This window comes from Artemia sp. Qi Xiang Cuo, chromosome 5, assembly GCF_049724085.1.
Source record: "Artemia sp. Qi Xiang Cuo chromosome 5, ASM4972408v1, whole genome shotgun sequence".
Taxonomy (NCBI): domain Eukaryota; kingdom Metazoa; phylum Arthropoda; class Branchiopoda; order Anostraca; family Artemiidae; genus Artemia; species Artemia sp. Qi Xiang Cuo.
The window spans coordinates 33,494,148-33,509,093 of record NC_142798.1 but is presented as its reverse complement, the minus strand read 5'-3'; the positions used below and the strand labels follow the sequence as shown (position 1 = coordinate 33,509,093).

Here is a 14,946-nt window from a genome sequence, read left to right as displayed (position 1 = left end):
ATGCAAGAGTTGTTTACCTTGTCACACTTACATTCTCTTGATTTTTCAAAGTTCATTTTGAATTTCTTTCGTTGAAATGCAAGAGATGGAAAATTTCAGTAGTCTTTTGATGTGGTTTACCTAGTCACAGTTACATTCTCTTGTTTTTTCGAAGTTCAATTTTGAATTTCTTTCGTTGAAATGCAAGAGGTGGAATATTTCAGTAGGGTTTCGTTGTGGTTTACCTTGTCACTGTTATATTCTCGTGAATTTTCAAAGTTCATTTTGAATTTCCTTCGTTGAAATGTAAGAGTTGGAAATATTTCAATGGTGTTTTGTAGTGGTTTACCTTGTGACTGTTACATTTTCTTGATTTTTCAAAGTTCATTTTGAATTTGTTTCGTTGAAATGCAAAAGTTGGAATATTTCAGTAGTGTTCTATCGTGGTTTGCCTTGTCACAGTTACATTCTCTTGATTTTTCAAAGTTCATTTTGAATTTCATTCATTGAAATGCAAGAGTTGGAATATTTCAGTGGTGTTTTGTCGTGGTTTACCTTGTCACAGTTACATACTCCTGATTTTTCAAAGTTCTTTTTGAATTTCTTTCCTTGAAATGCAAGAGTTGGAATATTTCACTAGTGTTTTGTTATGGTTTACCTAGTCACTGTTACATTCTCTTGATTTTTCAAAGTTCATTTTGAATTTCTTTCATGGAAATGCAAGAGTTGGAATATTTCAGTAGTGTTTTGTCATGGTTTACCTTGTCACAGTTACATTCTCCTGATTCTTCAAAGTTCATTTTTGGATTTCTTTCGTTGAAATGCAAGAGTTGGAGTATTTCACTATTGTTTTGTATCTGGGTTGGTTTTTTACAAGTCCAAGAATTTGTCTTTGGTAGTTTGAATGCCTAAAGTGCATGTCTTTATCTATTTCTATGGCTGAATCTATTTGTTTACATGTCTGGGTTGGTGTTTGGTTAGGTTAGGTTAGCTAAGTTAGGTTAGCTTATTTAGGTTAGGTTAGGTTAGCTTATCATGAGCGCTCAAAAGAACTTTGAAAAATCAGGGGAATGTAACTGTGACAAGGTAAACCACGACAAAACACCACTGAAATATTCCAACTCTTGCATTTCAATGAATGAAATTCAAAATGAACTTTGAAAAATCAAGAAAATGTAACTGTGACAAGGTAAACCGCGACAGAACACTACTGAAATATTCCAAACTCTTACATTTCAACGAAGGAAATTCAAAATGAACTTTGAAAATTCAAGAGAATATAACAGTGACAAGGTAAACCACAACGAAACCCTACTGAAATATTCCAACTCTTGCATTTCAACGAAAGAAATCCAAAATGAACTTTGAAAAATTAAGAGAATGTAACTGTGATAAGGTAAACCACATCAAAACACTACTGAAATATTCCAACTTTTGCATTTCAACGAAAGAAATCCAAGATGAACTTTGAAAAATTAAGAGAATGTGACTGTGACAAGGTAAAGCACGACATAAGACTACTGAAATATTCCAACTCTTGCATTTCAACGAAAGAAATTCAAAATGAACTTTAAAAAATCAAGAGAATGTAACTGTGACAAGGTAAACCACGACATAACCCTACTGAAATATTCCAACTCTTGCATTTCAATGAAAGAAATTCAAAATAAACTTTGAAAAATCAAGAGAATGTAACTGTGACAAGGTAAACCACGACAAAACACTACTGAAATATTCCAACTCGTGTATTTCAATGAATGAAATTCAAAATGAAAATTGAAAAATCCAGAGAATGTAAGTGTGGCAAGGTAAACCACAACAAAACACTGCTGAAATATTCCAACTCTTGCATTTCAATGAAACAAGTTCAAAATGAAATTTGAAAAATCATGAGAATGTAACTGTGACAAGGTAAACCACGACATAACACTACTGAAATATTCCAACTCTTGCATTTTAATAAAAGAAATTCAAAATGAACTTTGAAAAATCAAGAGAATGTAACTGTGACAAGGTAAACCACGACAAAACACTACTGAAATATTCCAACTCGTGTATTTCAATGAATGAAATTCAAAATGAAAATTGAAAAATCCAGAGAATGTAAGTGTGGCAAGGTAAACCACAACAAAACACTGCTGAAATATTCCAACTCTTGCATTTCAATGAAACAAGTTCAAAATGAACTTTGAAAAATCATGAGAATGTAAGTATGACATGGTGAACAAGGACAAAACACTACTGAGATATTCCAACTCTTGCATTTCAATGAAAGAAATTCAAAATGAACTTTGAAAAATCAAGAAAATGTAACTGTGACAAGGTAAACCACAACAAAACACTATTGAAATATTCCAACTCTTGCATTTCAATTAAAGAAATCCAAAATGAACTTTGAAAAATCAAGAGAATGTAACTGTGACAAAGTAAAGCACAACAAAACACTACTGAAATATTCCAACTCTTGTATTTCAATGAAAGAAATCCAAAATGAACTTTGAAAAATCAAGAGAATGTAACTGTGACAAGGTAAACCACAACAAAACACTACTGAAATGTTCCAACTCTTGCATTTCAATGAAAGAAATTCAAAATGAACTTTGAAAAACCAAGAGAATGTAACTGTGACAAGGTAAACCACGACAAAACACTACTGAAATATTCCAACTCTTGCATTTCAACGAAAGAAATCCAAAATAAACTTTGAAAAATTAAGAGAATGTAACTGTGACAAGGTAAACCACGACAAAACACTACTGAAATATTCCAACTCATGCATTTCAATTAAAGAAATTCCAAATGAACTTTGAAAAATCAAGAGAATGTAAGAGTGACACGCTAAACCACAACAAAACACTATTGAAATATTCCAACTCTTGCATTTCAATGAAAGAAATCCAAATGAACTTTTGAAAAATCAAGAGAATGTAACTGTGACAAATTAAACCACGACGAAACACTACTTAAATATTCCAACTCTTGCATTTCAACGAAAGAAATTCAAAATGAACTTTGAAAAATCAAGAGAATGTAACTGTGAAAAGGTAAAGCACAACAAAACACTACTGAAATATTCCAACTCTTGCATTTCAACGAAAGAAATTCAAAATGAACTTTCAAAAATTAAGAGAATGTAACTTTGACAAGGTAAAGCACAACAAAACACTACTTAAATATTCCAACTCTTGCATTTCAACGAAAGAAATCCAAATATGAACTTTGAAAAATCAAAAGAATGTAACTGTGACAAGGTTAACCACGACAAAACACTACTTAAATATTCCAACTCATTCATTTCAACGAAAGAAATTCAAAATGAACTTTGAAAAATCAAGATAATCTAACTGTGACAAGGTAAACAACGACAAAACACTACTGAAATATTCCGACTCTTGCATTTCAACTAAAGAAATCCCAAATGAACTTTGAAAAATTAAGAGAATGTAACTGTGACAAGGTAAACCACGACAAAACACTACTGAAATATTCCAACTCTTGCATTTCAACGAAGGAAATTCAAAATGAACTTTGAAAAATCAAGAAAATGTAACTGTGTCAAGGTAAAGCATTACAAAACACATTTCAACGAAAGAAATTCAAAATTAACTTTGAAAAATCGAGAGAATGTAACTGTGACAAGGTAAACCACGACAAAACACTACTGAAATATTTCAACTCTTGCATTTCAATGAAAGAAATCCAAAATGAAGTTTGAAAAATCAAGAGAATTTAACTGTGACAAATTAAACCACGACAAAACACTACTGAAATATTCCAACTCTTGCATTTCACGAAAGAAATTCAAAATGAACCTTGAAAAATCAAGAGAATGTAACTGTGACAAGGTAAACCACGACAAAACACTACTGAAATATTCCAACTCTTGCATTTCAAGGAAAGAAATCCAAAATGAATTTTGAAAAATCATGAGAGTGTAAGTGTAATAAGGTAAACCACAACAAAACACTACTGAATAATTCCAACTCTTGCATTTCAACGAAAGAAATTCAAAATGAACTTTGAAAAATCAAGAGAATGTAAGTGTGACAAGGTAAACCACGACAAAACACTACTGAAATATTCCACCTCTTCCATTTCAATGAAAAAAATCCAAATGAACTTTGAAAATTAAGAGAATGTAACTGTGGCAAGGTAAACCACGACAAAACACTACTGAAATATTTCAACTCTTGCATTTCAATGACAGTAATTCAAAATGAACTTTGAAAAATCAAGAGAATGTAACTGTGACAAGGTAAACCACGACAAAACACTACTGAAATATTCCAAGTCTTGCATTTCCGATAAATACTACAAAAAATCAATACTAAAAAATCAAGAGAATGTAACTGTGACAAGGCAAACCACGACAAAAAACAACTGAAATATTCCAACTCTTTCATATTAAAGAAAGAAATAAAAAATGAACTTTGAAAATTCATGAGCATGTAGATGACATTGTAAAGCACAACAAGACACTACTGAAATATTCCAACTCTTGCATTTCACGACAGAAATTCAAAATGAACTTCGAAAAATCAAGAGAATGTAACTGTGACAAGGTAAAGCACAACAAGTCACTACTGAAATATTCCAACTCTTGCATTTCACGACACAAATTCAAGATGAACTTAGAAAAATCAAGAGACAGTAGCTGTGACAAGGTAAACCACGACAAGACACTACTGAAATATTCCAATTCTTGCATTTCACGAAAGAAATTCAAAATGAACTTTGAAAAATCAAGAGAATGTAACTGCGACAAGGTATATCACAACAAAACACTAATGGTGGGAGGGGGAGCCAAAAGTTGGGGGATGGGGTCCTTTTGTGTTTCAAATGCGCAAATTAAAAAGTATTAAAAAAATGAGGGGCAAAAAGTTGGGGGGGGGGCAGGGGGCACTTGGGGGCCCTTTTGGGCCCGGGGGCCGGGGATCCTCTGGGGATCCGGAGTATGGGGCCCATTGGGGTTGGGGGGATTGAGGCCCTCTGGGGTTGAGGTAGGGGACCGGGGGGCCTTTGGGGAACCGGGGGGCCATTGGGGGACCCGGGGCCTTTTGGGGCCGGGGGTTCCTTCGGGGTTGGGGTAGGGGGGATGGGGCCCTTTGGGGTTGGGGTAGGGGGGTTGTTGTGGTAGGGGACCTCACAACATTGTTCAAATGGAACTTGTGTATTATAACGACCACAGAGTTTCACCCTCAAATCATCTTCTAAATCATCTTCTAAAATCATCTTCTAAAATACCTCAAACGGTTTCACTTAAATCATCTTCTAAAATGATTCAAAATGGTTTTGCCCAAATAATCCCTAAACGTAATTTCTGCGTGTTCCTTTTGTTTTGGCATCCCTGCGCTGTCACATTTGAAATTCCTAGAAAACCCTTTCCCGCGTTAATCTCTTCATCTCTAAGATCAAAACATTCGCCCAGAGACAATTCTCCTGGACGAACACCAACAAATCAATTGACCTTGAAAGCGCATGTGCAAACTTCGCCTGGAAACAATTCTCCTGGACGAACAGCAACACATCAATCGACCTTTACATCATCCAACAGACATTAATAAACTTCGCCCGGAGACAATTCTCCTGGAAGAACACCAAAAATCAATTGACCTAGAAAGCGCCTCTGCAAACTTCACCCGGAGAAAATTCTCCTGGACGAACACCAACAAATCAATTTCTCAGAAATTCTCTCGCCCCGATTACGCAATCAATTTCTCGGAAATCCCTTTCCCCTAGGGAGTCTATGCCCATATATGGAGCCCCGTCAGACTGACAGCACTGGTGTTCTCCCTAGGGACTCTATGCCCATATATGGACTCCCGCTCGGAGCTCATGAGGTTAGGTTAGGCTACGCAATCAATTTCCCGGAAATCCATTTCCCCTGGGGAGGCTAAGCCCATATAAGGTGCCCTGTGACGATTCATTAGAGCAATGCATTTCCCCCACCGTTAATGCTCATGTGCAAACTTACTCCAGAGTCAATACACTTGAAAACAACAAATAAATCGACCTTGAAAAAAGAGGTCATTGACCCGCTTTGATTACGCAATCAATTTCTCGGAAATCCGTTTCCCCTAGGGAGTCTATGCCCATATATGGTGCCCCGTCAGACTGACAGCACTGGTGTTCTCCCTAGGGACTCTATGGCCATATATGGACTCCCGCTCGGAGCTCATGAGGTTAGGTTAGGTTACGCAATCAATTTCCTGGAAATCCATTTCCCCTGGAGATTCAATGCCCATATATGGTGTGGGGTCAGAGTTAGCCTAATTTTTGATGGCAGCAGTGGTGTTGGCTGGGAGTCATTATGCCCATATATGGACCCCCGTTTGTAGCTCATGAGGTTAGGTTAGGTTACGCAATCAATTTCCCGGAAATCCATTTCCCCTGGAGATTCTATGCCCATATATGGTGTGGGGTCAGAGTAAGACTAAATTGTAGATGGCAGCACGGTGTTCTCGTCGGAGCTCATGATAGGTTCCTACTAAAAGATAAGCTTTATGAAAGGCAAGATTTAGCATTCTAGTCATGCCTTTTGGTGATCCAAACTTGATCTATGTTTTGTGAGGAGTGAAAGGGAAGAGTCCTAAATGCATGCAATAAAGACACCTATCAGAGAGGGTCGCCAGATTTCAGCCAAACACGGGGTTCCTAAACTCCTGTTGTAAAAGAAGAGATATTTTGCGAATCGGCTTGGACCTCCGACAGAAATGAGAATTATCGCTTTGGAGGTAGGTTTGGACTTTTCAAACACATTGTATTTTCATTTTGGTGTTTTAATAACATTTGGTGTTTGAATAACTCTCTCTCTCTCTCTCTCTCACGCTCTTTCTCTCTCTCTCTCTCTCTCTCTCTCTCTGTCTCTCTGTCTCTCTCTGTCTCTCTCTCTCTCTCTCTCTCTCTTTTTCACTCTCTCTCTCTCTCTCTCTCTCTCTCTCTCTCTCTCTCTCTCTCTCTCTCTCTCTCTCTCTCTCTCTCTCTCTCTCTCTCTCTCTCTCTCTCTCTCTCTCTCTCTCTCTCTCTCTCTCTCTCTCTCTCTCTCTCTCTCTCTCTCTCTCTCTCTCTCTCTCTCTCTCTCTCTCTCTCTCTCTCTCTCTCGAATTTTTCTTTCTCTTTGTCGAATATTGTCAAATTTGTTTACCTTTCACAGACGCTGTCCTTGTACAATTATATAAGATAGCTAGTTCACCGAAAGCCTTTCCAGGGCCCATACTTCTCAGTTTGACGTCATTCTGTTCAACTTCGAGTTCACCCTCTGCTAACACATACAGATGGGATCCTAAAAAAATAAAAACATGTAGCTAGGGTAAAGATCGTAATCGGCTTAATTTTAGGGGAAAGTATCAATTCAAACTTTCAATAATATTTAACCTTTAACGAGCAAGATTTTGATGAAAATGTATTTATTTATTTAAGGCACCAGGTCGTAAGGGATGAGGATTTATTAATAGAACATATAACTAACAAAAAAGGACATTTTCTACCTCCCGTAAAAAGCAACGCTTGTCCATGGGTCGTTTCAATGAAAATCATTATTTATCTTGCCATAGTTCTTTTTTCTTTCTTTTTTTCATGTTGATAAACGAATCCTAATTTTGAAACATAATGTTAGACCAGTTATCTTCAACGAATTCATTTATTTAAACCAAACCAAAAAGCATGAAATTCAGTGGCATAATTTGCTATGGGACAGGGGGGGGGGCAACTTCCCCTTCTAGACGTCGGTTTGACACCCCCCCCAGACCTCAGTTTGCCCCTCAGCTGAAATTTAGTTTCTTCAAAAATCTTATCAAAACTAAGATAAGCCTGCGTAATTCAAGCATCCACAAAAACGGGTCAGTTTTCTTTAGTATATCTTTTCCTTTATGGTACTATATGGCTCATTTTTCAGTTTTCACTTTCATTTTCGCTTGTTTTTGTAAAATTGGCTCCAGATTTGCCCCCCCCCCCCGCAGAATATTGACGAAATTACGCCACTGCTGACACGTGATATGATAACAAGCGTAAAAGTGCCAGAAATTAAGCAGCAGCTATGACGTCATGCTGTCTCTTGTTAAAAACTAGATTTTGAAAAATACATTTGGCAACCGCTATTACCAAAAGCTACATATTTGCGAACATTGCTACATACCTCAAATGTAGTGCACATCAGCCATTAGGCCTACACTTCTATCAAAAGTATGTTAGCAGATTTTTAGAAAAATCAGTTTAGCTAATATCTTGTGACGGTGTAGTGGATTAGGCTGTAGCTCTTGATTAAAGGTTCATTGGTTCAATCCCAGCCGCCGCAAGGAATTCACTTCGTAAACTTAAGTAACTAATTTTTCCTACATTGTAGGCTAGAATCGTTCGGTTTTGAATCTCCATGGTTGCTTATCTCGTTACCTTTATCTTTTGTTGGTCTTTTGACATAATTTTAAGATAATAGCAAGAAAAACGTAGAATTGCCTGTGTTCTCCAAACATTTTTCTGCATTTCATAAAAATTATTGTAACATTATTTAAACTGTCGGTCCATTTCCGCATTTAAAATCTCACAAAACCAAAAAAGACAGCATGGGAAATGTATTTTGGTCATCAGACTTTATAATTGTATTGAAGTACAGCATTTGATTTTGTTTAAATTTTCTGAAACTGCCAAAATAATATTTTCTTTTTCTCTTGTTCCTAGTTTTGAATTCCTGTAGAACGACTATTTTTTCCAGACAAGTTTAAACGGGCGTGCTCCTTAAGATGACGTTTCTGAAAAAGGATTCGGCAATTAAGCCATTTGCTATCTATTAGGGCTCTTATAAAGCTGTAGATTTTGCTAATAGGTGCTAAGGCTCAACAACAACAGAAAAATTCCTGGATAGAAAGTTTGACTATACCCCTTATATGTGAAATATGTGTTTGGAACTGATGCCCATGTTCAGCAAAAGAAACTATGTCTTGTTTTCTGCAAGGCTTAATAACACTGATAAAATTTAGCACTTTTTCCCAAGTACAGTATCAAAACATTATTGTGACGGTTATCGGTCAAATAAGATGAAGTATTAGCCCCCAATCGTTCGAAGAATATTTATCTCGGGTTTTCTGCTGAAGGACTTGTCAGAGATGTTTTCCTTCCAACTATTTAGAGGGTTTGAAATTTTATTCTATCCTTTGGGGAGGGGAGGGAGAAGGACCCTAAATCAATACCATGTGAACTTCTACAAGAAAAGTTGGTATGTAAACCTAACTTACCTACAAAAGATAAGCTTCATGAAAGGCAAGATTTAGCATTCTAGTCTTGCCTTTTGGTGATCCAAACCTGATCTATGTTTTGTGAGGAGTGAAAGAGAAAGAGTCCTAAATGCATGCAATAAAGACACCTATCAGAGAGGGTTGCCAGATTTCAACCAAACACGGGGTTCCTAAATTCCTGTTGTAAAAGAAGAGAAGACATTACTGTTCTGACACTCACATTTTCCTAACCTGCAAGAAGATCACTGAACTGGTTTTGAAAGAGTTTGGCACCAGTTTGAACACCTATGTTGCAAACGGTGGATACAGAAGTAGTATGTGCATATGGAATTCTGAGGGTTTATGTTCCTTCCTATGCTATTCTGAGGGTTTATGTTCCTTCCTATGCTATTCTGGGGGTTTATGTTCCTTTCTATGCTATTCTGGGGGTTTTTGTTCCTTCCTATGCTATTCTGAGGGCTTATGTTCCTTTCTATGCTATTCTGGGGGTTCATATTCCTTCCTATGCTATTCTGGGGGTTTATGTTCCTTCCAATGCTATTCTGGGGGTTTATGTTCCTTCCAATGCTATTCTGGTGGTTTATGTTCCCTCCCATGCTATTCTAGGAGCTTATGTTCCTTCCTGTGCTATTACAAGGGCTTATGTTCCCTCCCATGCTATTTTAAGGGCTTATGTTCCCTCCCATGCTATTCTAGGAGCTTATGTTCCTTCCTATGCTATTACAAGGCTTATGTTCCCTCCCATAATATTTTAAGTGCTAATGTTCCCTTCCATGCTATTCTATGTTCCCTCCCATGCTATTTTAAGGGCTTATGTTCCCTCCCATGCTATTCTAGGAGCTTATGTTCCTTCCAATGCTATTCTAGGATCTTATGTTACTTCCTGTGCTATTTTAAGGGCTTATGTTCCCTCCCATGCTATTCTAGGAGCTTATGTTCCTTCCTATGCTATTACACGGGCTTATGTTCCCTCCAATGCTATTTTAAGGGCTTATGTTCCCTCCCATGCTATTTTAAGGGCTTTTATTCGCTTACATGCTAGTCTATATTCACTCCAATGCTATTATAGAAGCTTATGTTCCTTCCTATGCTATTACAAGGGCGTAAGTTCTCTCCCCTGCTATTTTAAGGGCTTATGTTCCCTCCCATGCTATTCTAGGAGCTTGTGCAGTCAGAATTTGTAAATGTATATAATTTTTTTTCTTTCTGTATTTTCAAAAATAAGACAAATTTCCTCAAGCACGTAACTTTTGGTGAGTAAAACTTAAATTTGTTTCTAAACTATTTTATAATAATCCTATTTCATTTTCTTTTATTACCATTAACGAAATTAGCAGTATATAAAAGAGTAGTTATAACACAGAAGTAGCAAATAGCTTATCATACTTTTCTATAGATTTATAAAACCTCACCTGTAATTTCTCTTTTAAGCAAGATGTTTTCTAATGCAAAGATCGATTATTTCTTTAAACAAACTCTATATAAACAAATCACTATTTCACAGTTGATGGTTGAACAAACATTCTTAAACTGGGATGTGTTTTGCACTTAGCTTTGTGCGTATTTAATCCTTTATCAAAATAAGCCATCGGGAAGGTTGAATATTAATCCGACAGGTATAATTTGAATGTTAATCGCTCGTTACAAAGTGGGTTTCAAATAACCGGATGTTTTTATCTTAGATGAAGAGCGATATTAACACAGGGAAAAGTATTCTTAGTACTTTATAATGTGACAACGCAGTGTTATCAAAAACGTTATTGGGACGAGACTATTTTAGACATTTCGGTAAAACATTTAAAGACAATTTAAAAGATTATTTTAGAATATATTCTTTCGAAGTTCATTTTGAATTTCGGTCATGAAAAGCAAGAGTTGGAATATTTCAGTAGTTTTTTGTTGTGCTTTACCTTGTCACAGTTACATTCTGTTGATTTTCATAGTTCATTTTGAATTTCTTTCATTGAAATGCAAGAGTTGGAATATTTCAATAGTGTTTTGTTGTGCTTTACCTTGTCACAGTTACATTCTCTTAATTTTTCAAAGTTCATTTTTGAATTTCTTTCGTGAAATGCAAGAATTGGAATATTTCAGTAGTGTCTTGTCGTGGTTTACCTTGTCACAGCTATATTCTCATGATTTTTCAAAGTTCATTTTGAATTTCTGTCGTGAAATGCAAGAGTTGGAATATTTCAGTAGTGACTTGTTGTGCTTTACCTTTTCACAGTTACATTCTCTTGATTTTTCGAAGTTCATTTTGAATTTCTGTCGTGAAATGCAAGAGTTGGAAAATTGGGGTCTTAGTCCACCAGCCTGAATGATGGAAATCCACTAGCTCAGTATTGGGATCTTAGTCCACCAACCTGAATGGTGGAAATCCACTAGCTCAGTATTGGGGTCTTAGTCCACCAGCCTGAATGATGGAAATACACTAGATCAGTAGTGGGATCTTAGTCCACCAGCCTGAATGGTGGAAATCCACTAGCTCAGTATTGGGGTCTTAGTCCACCAGCCTGAATGGTGGAAATCCACAGCTTTACCTTGTCACAGTTACATTCTGTTGATTTTCATTGTTCATTTTGAATTTCTTTCATTGAAATGCAAGAGTTGGAATATTTCAGTAGTGTTTTGTTGTGCTTTACCTTGTCACAGTTACATTCTCTTAATTTTTCAAAGTTCATTTTGAATTTCAATCGCGAAATGCAAGAATTGGAATATTTCAGTAGTGTCTTATCGTGGTTTACCTTGTCACAGCTACATTCTCATGATTTTTCAAAGTTCATTTTGGATTTCTTTCGTTGAAATGCAAGAGTTGGAATATTTCAGTAGTGACTTGTTGTGCTTTACCTTGCCACAGTTACATTCTCTTGATTGTTCGAAGTTCATTTGAATTTCTGCCATGAAATGCAAGAGTTGGTTTATTTCAGTAGTGTTTTGTTGCGCTTTACCTTGTCACAGTTACATTTTCTTGATTTTTTAAAGTTCATTTTGAATTTCTTTCGTGAAATGCAAGAATTGGAATATTTCAGTAGTGTCTTGTCGTGGTTTACCTTGTCACAGCTACATTCTCATGATTTTTCAAAGTTCATTTTGAATTTCTGTCGTGAAATGCAAGAGTTGGAATGTTTCAGTAGTGACTTTTTGTGCTTTACCTTGTCACAGTTACATTCTGTTGATTTTCATAGTTCATTTTTAATTTATTTGATTGAAATGAAAGAGTTGGAATATTTCAGTAGTGTTTTGTTGTGCTTTACCTTGTCACAGTTACATTCTCTCAATTTTTCAAAGTTCATTTTGAAATTCTTTCGTGAAATGCAAGAATTGGAATATTTCAGTAGTGTCTTGTCGTGGTTTACCTTGTCACAGTTACATTCTCATGATTTTTCAAAGTTCATTTTGGATTTATTTCGTTGAAATGCAAGAGTTGGAATATTTCAGTAGTGACTTTTTGTGCTTTAACTTGTCACAGTTACATTATCTTGATTTTTCGAAGTTAATTTTGAATTTCTGTCGTGAAACGCAAGAGTTGGAATATTTCAGTAGAGTTTTGTTGTGCTTTACCTTGTCACAGTTACATTCTGTTCATTTTCATAGTTCATTTTGAATTTCTTTCATTGAAATGCAAGAGTTGGAATATTTCAGTAGTGTTTTGTTGTGCTTTACCTTGTCACAGTTACATTCTCTTAATTTTTCAAAGTTCATTTTGAATTTCTTTCGTGAAATGCAAGAATTGGAATATTTTAGTAGTGTCTTGTCGTGGTTTACCTTGTCACAGCTACATTCTCATGATTTTTCAAAGTTCATCTTGAATTTCTGTCGTGAAATACAAGAGTTGGAATATTTCAGTAGTGACTTGCTGTGCTTTACCTTGTCAAAGTTACATTCTCGTTATTTTTAGATGTTCATTTTGAATTTCTGTCGTGAAATGCAAGAGTTGAAATATTTCAGTAGTGTTTTGTTGTGCTTTACCTTGTCACAGTTACATTCTGTTGATTTTCATAGTTCATTTTGAATTTCTTTCATTGAACTGCAAGAGTTGAAATATTTCAGTAGTGTTTTGTTGTGCTACCTTGTCACAGTTACATTCTCTTGATTTTTCGAAGTTCATTTTGAATTTCTGTCGTGAAATGCAAGAGTTGGAATATTTCAGTATTGTTTTGTTGTGCTTTACCTTGTCACAGTTACATTCTGTTGATTTTCATAGTTCATTTTGAATTTCTTTCATTGAAATGCAAGAGTTGGAATATTTCAGTACTGTTTTGTTGTGCTTTACCTTGTCACAGTTATATTCTCTTAATTTTTCAAAGTTCATTTTGAATTTCTTTCGTGAAATGCAAGAATTGGAATATTTCAGTAGTGTCTTGTCGTGGTTTACCTTGTCACAGCTACATTCTCATGATTTTTCAAACTTCATCTTGAATTTCTGTCGTGAAATGCAAGAGTTGGAATATTTCAGTAGTGACTTGTTGTGCTTTACCTTGTCACAGTTACATTCTCTTGATTTTTCGAAGTTCATTTTGAATTTCTGTCGTGAAATGCAAGAGTTGGAATATTTCAGTAGTGTTTTGTTGTGCTTTACCTTGTCACAGTTACATTCTGTTGATTTTCATAGTTCATTTTGAATTTTTTTCATTGAAATGCAAGAGTTGGAATATTTCAGTAGTGTTTTGTTGTGCTTTACCTTGTCACAGTTACATTCTCTTAAATTTTCAAAGTTCATTTTGAATTTCTTTCGTGAAATGCAAGAATTGGAATATTTCAGTAGTGTCTTGTCGTGGTTTACCTTGTCACAGCTACATTCTCATGATTTTTCAAAGTCCATTTTGGATTTCTTTCGTTGAAATGCAAGAGTTGGAATATTTCACTAGTGACATGTTCTGCATTACCTTCTCACAGTTACATTATCTTGACTTTTCGAAGTTCATTTTGAATTTATGTCGTGAAATGCAAGATTTAGAATATTTAAGTAGAGTTTTGTTGTTCTTTACCTTTTCACAGTTACATTCTGTTGATTTTCATAGTTCATTTTGTATTTTTTTCATTGAAATGCAAGAGTTGGAATATTTCAGTAGTGTTTTGTTGTGCTTTACCTTGTCACAGTTACATTCTCTTAATTTTTCAAAGTTCATTTTGAATTTCTTTCGTGAAATGCAAGAATTGGAATATTTCAGTAGTGTCTTGTCGTGGTTTACCTTGTCACAGCTACATTCTCATGATTTTTCAAAGTTCATTTTGAATTTCTGTCGTGAAATGCAAGAGTTGGAATATTTCAGTAGTGACTTGTTGTGCTTTACCTTGTCACAGTTACATTCTCTTGATTTTTCGAAGTTCATTTTGAATTTCTGTCGTGAAATGCAAGAGTTGGAATATTTCAGTAGTGTTTTGTTGTGCTTTACCTTGTCACAGTTACATTCTGTTGATTTTCATAGTTCATTTTGAATTTCTTTCATTGAAATGCAAGAGTTGGAATATTTCACTTGTGTTTTGTTGTGCTTTACCTTGTCACAGTTACATTCTCTTAATTTTTCAAAGTTCATTTTGAATTTCTTTCGTGAAATGCAAGAATTGGAATATCGTTTCTTCAACTGAAAGTAAGGAGCAACATCAAAACTTAAACCTTGGATACACAATACAGATACTTTATTCAAGAAATTATGAAAAAATCACAAGTAAGTAACAAACTCTTTCTTGAATTCCCAATTTGGATTCACAATACAGAAATTTAATTCAATAAATTATG

The 14,946-nt window shown here is 35.4% G+C and overlaps 1 protein-coding gene across 5 annotated transcripts in view; it reads right to left on the bottom strand.

Annotated features, from left to right (window-relative positions):
• Pkg21D (Protein kinase, cGMP-dependent at 21D) overlaps positions 1-14,946 on the bottom strand; it is a 263,107-nt gene that overhangs the window by 123,269 nt on the left and 124,892 nt on the right. For all 5 annotated transcript variants that reach the window (XM_089089512.1, XM_089089514.1, XM_089089515.1 and 2 more), the window contains exon 5: positions 7,124-7,261. In XM_089089512.1, coding sequence (XP_088945638.1) covers positions 7,124-7,261 — 138 coding nt within the window. The remainder of the gene's footprint in view (positions 1-7,123; positions 7,262-14,946) is intronic.